Source organism: Barbatula barbatula (assembly GCF_947034865.1).
Source record: "Barbatula barbatula genome assembly, chromosome: 6".
NCBI classification, from domain to species: Eukaryota; Metazoa; Chordata; class Actinopteri; order Cypriniformes; family Nemacheilidae; genus Barbatula; species Barbatula barbatula.
In genome coordinates, this window is record NC_136765.1 from 8,879,846 (window position 1) to 8,892,085 (window position 12,240).

General features: G+C 40.0%; 1 protein-coding gene across 1 annotated transcript in view; it reads right to left on the reverse strand.

Annotated features, from left to right (window-relative positions):
• Positions 1-12,240, reverse strand: part of eml5 (EMAP like 5) — a 57,619-nt gene that overhangs the window by 16,555 nt on the left and 28,824 nt on the right. Inside the window, exons 14-20 of the mRNA XM_079459180.1 lie at positions 8,507-8,693; positions 8,252-8,357; positions 7,246-7,339; positions 3,352-3,452; positions 3,073-3,266; positions 2,875-2,986; positions 1,855-1,982 (exon numbers count right to left, since the gene is read on the reverse strand). Of these exons, the coding sequence (XP_079315306.1) occupies positions 1,855-1,982; positions 2,875-2,986; positions 3,073-3,266; positions 3,352-3,452; positions 7,246-7,339; positions 8,252-8,357; positions 8,507-8,693 (922 nt within the window). The remainder of the gene's footprint in view (positions 1-1,854; positions 1,983-2,874; positions 2,987-3,072; positions 3,267-3,351; positions 3,453-7,245; positions 7,340-8,251; positions 8,358-8,506; positions 8,694-12,240) is intronic.

Sequence of the window (12,240 nt, forward strand, 5' to 3'; positions counted from 1 at the left end):
TTCTATCATGAAAAATGCAGAAATGATAGACAAACGTTTAAACAAAATAAAATCAACAGAATATTTATAACCGATTGAAATATATAATTAAATCTTAAAGATATTTGTTTAACATGTAAAATAAAAAAATACTCGTAAATATATAAAAACTGAAACCGGAAGAGCTTCTGGACCCCGTTTACATCTTGAAAAGTTGTCTATAATGTAGTTACTGATGAACTGCTTAGCTTACATGAAAAAAACTATTCACTGTTCAGAAAGTTTAAACATTTGAATGTACATTTAAATCTTCATGTAACTCATTGTCATGTGACAAATATCATTGCCGTGCTGCTTTACTGTATCAATGTTTGAAGTGCTAAGTACAGTATATGAAACATCAGCTGATGCGTAATTCGAAATCTCACTTTGTATATATTTTGTCTTTAGATTCTATTTATAGATTTTGTGTTTTATGAAAATGTTTTAAAATAAATGACTATACCAACAAACATTACCGAATTTAAACAACTCATTGTCAGGATGTATAGAAGCAGGTGTTGTAAAATAAAATAGAGATTCATTTTCGAGTGAATGTAAATTAAAAAAGCGGTTTACCTCAAAATGAAAACTCTGTCATCATTTATTCCCTAATGACATTGCAGGTGTATCTGACGTTATGTAACTGAACTACTCAGGAAAAAAACATTAACATTGTGTTAACAAATGCAGTGATCATTTAAATCCTTCTTAAAAATGTTGAGGTCTCAAAAGGCATAGACTTTTATGTTAAGTGGGGCGTAGCGGAGTGTACTTATTCCTAGAACTTAATTACTATATAAATTAAGTAGCACTGATTCAATAGCAGTCAAGGTTTGAGAGAGCAATTTTTTATTTGTTTTTTCAGACCATCAGAAATGTCTTCTTTAACTGCACTTCAATGCATAAGTTCTGCAAGACATAATACAGCATGCTCATATATAGACGCCTTTATAATGTGTTAATGGAAAAACAAATGTAGGTGTAAATTAAGCCCTATACTGGTCATTTTGCGGTGCAATTAAATGTGTATTAAATGTGTAAATGTTTTTTTATTTAAAAAAATCATTTAGGTGAAGAGAAAATGGTGAGCCTCCCACACAAATCCAGGCAATCTTGACCCAGTGCACGTCTTCCACCCACCCGTGCACATCGCACAAATAGCACAAATAAAAAAAAACATGAAATCTTGTAAATAGGTAAACTAACCCATTGCTAATAAATATATTGATTAGGTCTATTGTAGTTAAATTAAAGTAAATATTTTACTTTTAATTGTGCATTTAAATGATCTTAGTAATAGCCTAAAATGTCATTAAAGTTTTGTACACCAAAGCACCCAATAACCTTGTAATTTCAAGCATTTAAATGATCATATAATTAGGCTAGAAAACGAAATATTCTATTGATGTAATGAAAATAAGAAATCACATTGGAATCAATTTTTACATTGTCATACTAAACGAAAAAAACTTAATCTATCTTTCTATTTGTCATTTTTCCTTATCAGTTATCAAAAGGGTAAATCAAAACTTGCATACACGAGTTGAGACCTGTCGTGAGATTTCATTGTAGCAACCACTCAATGTTTAATGCATGGAATATGTTTTGCATGGAAACGATGGTACACCCAGTTTTTGGTTGTACACTCGTTTCATAAATGAGGCCCATTGTCTTTAAAGTAGGGGCATGGCCTTGTGATGTGGGGTGGGAGGAGGACCTCAAGAAGATTTGTCATCAATGTTTAATATTACTGAAATAGGTTGTCCTTCAAAACATACTTAGTTAATGTAAAAGGATGGTGAAGGACACTGAGCAGCTGAATCTCTGCCTTACCTGAACCAGCAGAGTGATGGGTCCATTTTTGTCCACTTCTAGAATCTCACCGTTCTTTGTTCCTACAAGGATATGCCCGTGACCTAAAGATATGGCACGAATGGAGGGATTGTCCTCCAAAAGTAAACCTGCAGGACGGGATGTGTTATAAATAAACACTCATGCATGCCCTCAGCTTTCTATTTATTAAACACATAGGATATTCTTAGAGGATGAATGGAGGGGTTTGTGTCTGTAAAAGTTACTCAATGTCACAGTGTTAAAGCTACAGACTAGGGCTGTCAAACGATTAATCGCATCCAGACTAAAAGTTGGTGTTAACATAATATATGTGCATATTAATTTTGTATTTATAAAAACATAAACATGCATATATTTAAAAAAATATATAAAAAAGAATAAACGCTTTTATTTTTAAAATTTTATAATGGTAAATCTAAATAAGATCCGGCTGTTAAACGATTAATCGTGATTACTCACAACCAGAATAAAAGTTTGTGTTTGTGTACATAATATATGTCTGTGTACTGCGCATATACATTTTTACATTTTAAAAACATATACATATATGAATATATATTTAGGAAATATTCTGATGTATTTATTTATATTTACCAACTATATATATTTATATTTAAACTATACATAAGCGTTTATTTATCTTTATATTTTGGATTTTTCTTAAATGTATTCATGTGTGTGTGTATGTTTTTAATCACACATTGTTATACTTAATCACGATGAATCATTTGACATCCCTAAAATATGAACTTCTCAATTTTTCCTAAATAGATATACCTGTATTTGTGTGATTTGTGTTAATATATTTAAAATTAATATGCACAGTAAACAGACATAGATTTAACTGTAACATCAAGCTTTTATTCCGGATACAATAAATTGCGGTTAATCGTTTGACAGCCCTACTATACACTGCAAAAAATCTGTTTATTTGTATATTAACTTTTCCAGTTGGAATCAATGAAAGTAGAATTGTGTTTTAACTTAGGAAAAGTTTACCTTTGGAGCCTGGGGCCAGCACCGAACGTTTGATGGCATACGTCTTGAGGCATCTCTCGAACGTGTCGTCCCACAGAGCCACTATTCCATCTTTTCCACCAGTCACAAAGCCCTGTTGACAACAGTAAACTCACATAACCTCCTAATATTACAATGCTGAAACATTTCAACAGGCCTTGCTTTTGTCAGATCTGAGACCTTTTCTAGAGCGTGCATGCTGAAAACGGGCCCGTCGTGAGCTTTGACAGTTTTCACCAGGAACATGTCTCTCCAGATGCAGATGTCTCCAGCGCAGGTCCCTGAGAAGACCATTTCTTCAGTCCAGCCGTATACAGCACACATCATGGTCTCTGTTTTTCCCATGCTGCCCTTCTTCCCAATCAGTCCACCTCCTGAGGACATTATAACGGCACATTATAAAATGAATTATGAACTACACTGGCGCTCGTGTACTTCATGTGAGCTTTAGTGTCTTACCTGCTCTATGCCAAAACTTCATGTGTTTAACTCCAGCTGTGATGAGTTTGTCTGGCATGAATGTATTGATTTTAATGATGAATATCTTGTCCTTACTTCCCCTTTAAACGAAGAAGATAAATATATACATCATCAAGAATGTACTGTATTGACTTAAGGAGAACTGAACCTGAAATGTGGAGTTTTTGGTTTGCATGAGGCACTATTGGGCTGTAAATTGTTTTTTACATTCGGTCTGAGTTCCAGAGGTGAATGGAGCAGCACAGGAAATGGTGGCTGTCTGCAGTTCTACATTAGGCCCTGATGCGGAGCGGGCAGAGCATTGAGCAGTGTCTGCACTGTCAGGCCCTATTTACTTCCACCCGCACACCCACCGCCTCCACCGGAGAAAGCACCAGGGAGGAGCTGATCGGAGCGCTGCACTACATCTGAACTTTATAAATCACATTACAAAACCCATCACAAAAGTGTCTAATCTAGTGCCCCGTAAATACTTATAGACGTATCTATCACTTTCACTTGTTCATTACATAACTTTAACAACTAACAGTGTGTTACGATGCAAAAACTTCTCCTTGGGATAAAAGAGAAGAGCAGCAGGTTTCAGCATTCTGTTTTGCGCTAATGATCATGCTGAGATGAAAGATTGTATAATAAACAAGCTACTGTCATGAAGAAAGCACATTGTCTTACAGATAATGTCACGGTTTTGTGTGAGAAAGGCATGGCTTTGTTTTGATTCTAACTTGCCATGTGCTTTCTCGTGTCTCGTCAGTGTTTCCCGCCCTTTTGTCTCGTTAACCTTCCCTGAGTGTTTCAGTACCCGCACCTGCCCATTGTTATCTCCTGTGTTTGTTCCCCTATAAAACATCGTCGTGTTCATTGTCCTGTGCTCGTTCATTGTTTATTGTACCTTGTATGCGGGTATATTATCCGTGCATCCTGTCTCTAGTTCTGGTCTTGGTGAGTTAGTCTAGTCTTGTCCTTAGTGTTTGTTTTCTCAGTTTAGTTAGATTGTACCCCCTTGTGGGTTTTTGTTTTGTGTTTATTGTATAATAAAATCTCTGTTAACCCCGTCATCCCCGTGTCTGCCTGCACTTGGGTTCTCTCCCTCTGTGTTTCATGACAGAATGAACAAAGCACATCTAAACCCAGTAGGCGGCATTATGGACGATCTTGCAGTGTCCCGACGGTCTCGCCAAGCTCACCTGCTGTTTGGGTTCCGTCAGGGAGGGCATGGGACCCAGGAGTTCGCCAGGGCATTCTCTTCGGTGGCGCGGGAGACAGAGTTTGGTGACGCTGAATTAAAGGTCATCTTTGACGGCTGCCTCACCAACTGCCTCCGGCCATCGGAGAGGAGGTTGCTTGAGCCCCTGGGGTTTGAGGACATGGTCAGGTACGTGATCAACCGGGACGATGTCAGAGTTCCAGTCGTGGCATCTGTTCCGTTGGCTAGCGTCCCGGAGGATTGCGTCCTGGCTGTGTCTGCCCTGGGGGGCTCGGCGCCTTCCAGCTTGAGCTCCGGGGTTCCTGCTTCTTCTGGTGGCATCCACGGCGGGTGGGGGAGGAGAGATTCAGGGACGGCGTCTGCAAAACCCTTCGACTCCAGCCCGAAGCTCCAGCCGGAGGAGGACACCGGGACTCAGCCCAAATATTTTTTGGGTGGCCGCTATACGGGAAGGAGGGCCCGATCATCCAGCGGGCCTCCTGATGTCCCAAGTCCGGTGGTCCCAAGTCCGGTGGTCCCAAGTCCGGTGGTCCCGTCAAGTCAAGTTCCTCAGCCGGCCTTCCAGCCGGCGTCAAGTCAAGTTCCTCATCCCGCCTTCCAGCCGGCGTCAAGTCAAGTTCCTCAGCCGGCCTTCCAGCCGGCGTCAAGTCAAGTTCCTCAGCCGGCCTTCCAGCCTCTGGGACTCCGCGCTCTCGAGCGCCGCCCCCCAGGGTGTCCCCCTAAGTCCCCTGGGAATCCGTGCTCTCGAGCGCCAGGGACAAGAACTGTTCCCCCTTGTCCCAACCCCTTTGGACTTCCCCCCCATGGACTCATGTGTTCCCCCCATGAACTCTGTTGTTCACCCTCCCCCCCTCCCTTATTTGTTATTTTAATTATGTCACCCCAACCCTTTTGTAATGTATTCTTGTCTGCCCCTAATATTGTTTAGTATGTTTTGCCTTGTCTTGTCATTGTCCCAGTCTGCCTTGTCTTGTCAGTCTACCCCTTGATGAACACCTGGAGGTGTTCATTTAAGGGGGGGCTTATGTCATGATTCCGCCATCATGTCATGTTTATTCTTGGTCTTGCAGCGTACTCATGGCATAGCCTTAGGTTTTGTGTGAGAAAGGCATGGCTTTGTTTTGATTCTAACTTGCCATGTGCTTTCTCGTGTCTCGTCAGTGTTTCCCGCCCTTTTGTCTCGTTAACCTTCCCTGAGTGTTTCAGTACCCGCACCTGCCCATTGTTATCTCCTGTGTTTGTTCCCCTATAAAACATCCTCGTGTTCATTGTCCTGTCCTCGTTCATTGTATATTGTACCTTGTATGCGGTCCTCGTCTGTAACCCTTGTATTGATTATTCCGTGCATCCTGTCTCTAGTTTTGGTCTTGGTGAGTTAGTCTTGTCCTTAGTGTTTGTTTTCTCAGTTTAGTTATTTCTTGTCTTGTTTTACCCCCTTGTGGGTTTTTGTTTTGTGTTTATTGTATAATAAAATCTCTGTTAACCCCGTCATCCCCGTGTCTGCCTGCACTTGGGTTCTCTCCCTCTGTGATTCATGACAGATAAGTTCATGTTTATGTTTTTGCCGCTGAAACTGTCTACACGCATACAGGGATGGATTACTGACCGGGCCAATGGGGCCAGTGCCCAGGGGCCCTTGACTACCATGACCCCGAGGGGGTCCTGGACTTTAAAGTTGCGCCATCCAGTTTGGTACAGAGAACCCAACAACAATGAAAGCAAATGTTTATCTGTGTTTAATTTATGGGGAGCCTATACAAGGCCTCTGGGGAAACCCTGAAGAAAATGTAATGATCAACAAATCATGGCAACATATGTTTTAATGTTTTTTAGCGTAACGCAGGCATTTGGCGCAGAGTGAGAACGGTTTTAATATATACATTGTCATCTTAAATTTCATTTTCAATAGCTTTGAATACGCCGAGAAAGAACCGAAAAATTGTGAGAGGGGGAGGTAACTTGCCCCCGGGGCCCTATGAAGTCATAATCCTTCCCTGCATGCATACAAAAAGCACAATGCACGGTCAAAATTGTTAATCGGATCATCCCGAGTGCAACTTTCTCCATGTTCAATCACACAGTTCAGTCGTCCATGTCTGAACAGTTTTTTTTTCATGTATTTTATATATCATACAACCTTTCGTTATCACAGCTTTATTTCCAGAAACATTTCATACGTTTCTATGTCATTTTCATACACAGATGGGCAAATGTGATGATTGGTCTTTTAACTTGGATAAAGATTGTCTCTAATTCTTTTCACACATGAAAGTATTTTATACAAAAAAGAAATGTTTTCATCATTCTACAGCTGGGTGTCTCTATGGGTAATCACGTCTGATTTCAAGTTAAGACTTTCAAAATGCAACAGATCTCTTTTTCGTTAAAACATATGATAAGGTGTATATGATTAGATGGGGAGAAAATATGTTGCAATGTAAAAAAAATTTAAAACCAGTCAAAAAATGATCTTAAAACCTACAATCAGTTGCCATCTAAGCCAGTATAAACCAGATTAAAATGATTGTCGAGACTTTGAACTGGGACAATCTCTTTAGAAAGAGTTCTGAAAACCAGTCTGAGACCAGTAATAATTTCTTCAACACTTTTGGTGCCAGTATCACTTAATAAGAAGGGAAAAGCGAAACATTCCCCTATTCACTCACCTGATTGTAGAGAGCTTCTCTCCTTTTCTCCATTCCCAAAGGATGATGGTGTGATTGTCATCCAGACCCACAGAAGCCAGCCTCTTCCCGTCCGCTGCAGTGACAGACACAACACTGCTCTCGTTATACTTTGTATAAGCCACTAAATAACAGCATAGTAGCATTGTGACATCCTGCCATCTCAGCATCACTAACTATGACACAAGCCATTGCAAGTAATGCAACGTTACAGCTAACTAATGTATCACTCCATAGGAAATTGCAGCTGGATAGCATGAGAATAATCGTTTAAGTTTAGGCCTGTGACCTTGACAGACGGTTATGTGCTATTTTGGGCTTGTCTGCCTCTAGAAATCAATAAAAATAACAAAGTTTATTGATGGCCTGTTATTGGGGAAGCACTAATATCCCCTGCCCCAAAACATCTGTAACCTATAAGCACTGTGACTGGTGGGTTTACGTGTCAGGTCTTGAATATAAAAAGCTGCAAAGTGGACCAGATTTGATGCTGTTTGCCAAGCACCTGGATCTGCTAAACTAACAAAGAGATAACAGGTGCCGCCCAGAGTGGTTGGAGGGAGTCTGCTTCTATTTCCAGACAGCTGTCAGACGAACAGAATATAGAGAACCGGCTCAGTATAGCTTCAAATGTACATGACACCCACTGTTGCGAATCCCTTTCATAAGATCTCTTCCTCTCTGCGTCATAACTGTACGATAAATACAAATTATGACCAAGCAGTTGATCACACAAAGCTTATAAAATAATATCATAAAATGCCATCTTCACAATGTTTTAGGGTTCCTAGATACATCTCAAATCCTATAGAATATAACCTTTTATATATCATTTCCTTTATCAGCAATATGTTTTGCGTAAAGTGATGTCAAACCTGTCCTTAGCGCAAATGAAGCGGGACAAGAAATACTCAACATGTTTATTCAAGTATGGGCAATAGCGACGCTCATTATAAAAATAGCTGAATAAATATTAAATATATCATACCTGAAAAGTCAAGAGCACAGACCCCAAACTGGTGGAATCCTTTAAGAACAGACAATGGCTTCAAAGACTCTGTTTCCCATATATGAATAGAAGAATCTCGGCCCACCTGGATAAGAAACATACACGAAGGACAATACGGTTAATATAAACATTTACTACAGTCCTTTAGTTATATAAACATATTAGTTCTGTATGCTTCTGAGATGATAAAATATGTTGATATGAATAGCAGACGTCAAGGCTGTTTGACTGTACCTGGCCTGTGGCTACATAGTCTTTAACAGGGTGGATGGCCAGGCAGAGGATTTCATCATCATGGCCCAGGTAAAACCGCTGTGTGTTCTGCTGTCTGTTGTACACGACTCCAACAGCTGCCACGTGATACACAATCTCACCGGTCTGAGTGTAGAAGAGATTGCTTCTGCAGTCATAACCTCTGTAACTGCAACAAACACACACATATACACACAATCATATGCAACCCGCAAGAAGAATGAGGCTTCTAATATAACGTATCCATGTGCATTTATATTTATGCGTTTGGCTGCAACTAGGCCAACTCGATATATATCAAAATTATCGAAATATTGCAAATGTGCATATCGCAATAGTTTGCAATAATTGAATAGAAAATTCTTAAAGCTATGTTTAGTCAAAGCTTTACAGTTGATTGATGCAGTCACTAATAAGTGGGTTATAACATTTTCAGTGTGTTTAAATGTAGTTTAACTGTAATCATTATCGTATCGCACAATTGTTAATCGCATTATTTGGCAAGTATTGTATATACTGTAGCAGTTTTCGTCAATATAGTAGAACCCTACTTTTAACTAAAGCAACTTACGGTGCATGGATGAATGTCTTAACTGCATTTTATGTCCTTAAAAAACTATAGCTATTTTAAAAATTTACATTTATCATGTTTGGATGTATTTGTATCAATGTAATTGGGCAAATACTGGAAGGTCATTTCGTTTTACATGTAACTTTATGATGTGTACCCATTTCACAAAAAGCAATTCTTTATGTAAGGAATTGATGATGGGCCGTTGAGTTCTTAGAAAAGAATACACATTTAGCGAAGTGCATTATTTTAGAAGAATTCAACTAACCGGAGTCAACTTTTCCACTTATGCCACGGTTGCAGCGTTGTTTTGATGTTTGCTGTCAAGACATTTTTAAGATATTTTCCCTGGAATGCGCTCATAATAAATTTAATGGGACTAATTTCTTACACGTCTCACCTCAAGCCGTTGCTTGAGCCTATATGCAGTTATCAGAGAGCGAGCGAGAGGAAGACAGAAAGCACTGCGCACATGCTTATGCGTTTGCTTCATTTAAACAAAAAAGCCACCATGCAATGCAACAATACCAGTTAACTAACAGGAGAAACACGGGGGTATAAAAACACAAACTAATGAGGGCTAACAGACAATCAACTGGGAGAAACAGGAACTTAGGAATACAGACTAAAAGTACACAATAACCAGGGGAAACAAGAGACAGATACGTGACAGTATCGATGAACTGTAATTCGGTCGACTGATATGGAACTACTTCAGTAGAACGTTCGTCAGCCAATCAGAATGAAGAATTCCGCAGTCTACCACAGTAGAATATAATTCGGTTTAATGCTGTGTTGCAGAAATGATAAAAAAGTCTTTAAATCAATCAAACATTTATTGCAGTTGGCTTGTAGGACCATTACACGCACTACGAATCAATGTTTTGTTCTGAAGTACCCATGACATTGGCATTGCTAGTGCCCACTCATAAGCAACTTGAATGCCATGATACTATATACACGATAGTAACACATCACCAGTTATATCATTTTTCAGAAAGAGTACGCTCAACTTTGCCGTTAGTCCATTTTTATAAACTAAATAGAGAAGATAAAACAAATGGGGTTTGATTGAGCATCTGCTAAAATGCATTGGCAGTCCGTTTAATGTTTCATTTATTATGCATCTCGTCATTTTCCAGGTCTGCTACAGTAGCCCTTGCATCTTTAATCGGTCAAATGATTTATGGAGGCACCTAAAGCGGACACTTAATCACAAAACCAACTTTAGAATTGTGTTAGTCAAATCCAGTCCTCTGTCTGGATATACAGCTAGATACCCGTAGGACAATACAACCCTACATGATAAATGGTTTCTCTGGCAAAACAGAAATCCATCATCATCTTCTTTAAAAGTCTAGCTTCCTGAACTATAACTCATCTCCGCCGATGCTTGTGACATGAGCTTGTTTATATGTATTTTCAGTCTTTCGTGTAAAGGGTAAAAAGGATGGGTGACCGGACGGTTCCCGGTGTGTTTTTCATCTGAAGAACACAACGCTGCAGGCTGTCAGAAAGGTGCTAAAGTGTAATAATCCAGGAGACAGTGAAGGTGTCTACTAGAGGTCTTCACGGGTCCACTTAGATCCGAAAACCCGAGGTCCGGCCCGAGACCCGAGCGGGTTCGGGTCTAAAAGATTCACAGGAGCTTCGGACACGGGTCGGGTATATTATTAGTGTCTTCGGGTCTCGGGTAATATAAAGTAAAAAATGTTTTGCTTAATTGACCCGAGGAAGACCCGAACTATCCTGTACAATAACAGCGCGTCGCTTGTGTGTGTGTGTGTAGTTACCAACTCTCCTCCAACCCTCAGCCGATCGGTTGAAAGCCACGCAAATTTTCCGAAATCGCGGTGATCTGAAATCACCTTAGAATTGAAATCCTGAAGTTTCCAACACTGCAGGGGTTTGCACTCGATGTAGTTACCATCGTATTCAGGAAAAACATACTTCCACCAGGCGACCAGAAGTAGATATTAAAAGACGCGCACATTTCAGTACTACGCGTTGAGACAGAATGTTCGCGCGAGTGGTTGCCATGTCGTCACTTATTTAGATTTGATTCACAACCCATTTAGCCTCAGTTTGCGCAATTTGCCAGAGCAAAACAAGAGGATCAACGTGTTCATTGCCATATCAATTTCATTAATACACGTCGGTTTACATTCATGTCTAGAAGGGTTTAAAAATATATACGATGGGTGTGGGAATTTAGATCCGTATATGGATCGATATAAAAATGGATGATTGATGTTGTTTAAATCGGATGTATTTTCCTGCTTGAAGCAGAGAGTTCTACAGATGCTAGATGTTGCCAGAGATCGGAATGTGGTCAGTGAGAGGGGGGTTGCAGGATCTGCTTGTGTGAATGTGTAACAATAACCACATCTTATTTTTGGGGAAGCAATGTGTACACTCAAGGATCTTATTGTGGTTTAAACGTGCCTTTACATTTAATATGATTTTACCATTGATTACTAACTATGCATAATATGTTGAAAATATAACCAGTGTGTTAGTTGGGTTAACCGAGACAGCGCTGATATTGTGGGGTTTTTCCACAGGATATTGCTATGTGTGTGTTGAGATCAGGTTACGCACAGAGCGTGTTGGGCCTCTATAATTTGTTACAGATGTCGGGTTTGAAAAACAAGGCAGTGAGCTGGTTGGCTGAGACAGGACAAAGGGGAGACGATCTGATTGGACCCAGGCTGAAGAAGAGATTCGGCGTGAAATATAAAACCATGTGTATGTGTTTTCTGGGGGTCGATCCTTTGTTAAGACTGTTCTGAGTCTGAGGATCCACCGAAACAGCTGTTTGTTTGAGACTTCTGATCAATAAATTTCAACGTTTTCTGAACTGGCCTCTCTCCAATTTTTGAACGCGCAGAACATTGTTTAAATGTTCATCATGGGTCGGACTCGGGTCTAACGTTATCGGGTCTGTCTCGGGTCGGGGCTTTAAAATAAAAACGTTATCGGGTCTGTCTCGGGTTCGGGTAAAAAGTGATTCGGGTCATTTCAGGTCGGGTGAAGATCTTTGGACCCGAGAAGACCTCTAGTGTCTACCTGCATGACTCTGAGCTGAGTCAGAAAAGCAGAATTTTTGTGAAACATTTTAGATAAATAAAAATAATACAGTCCT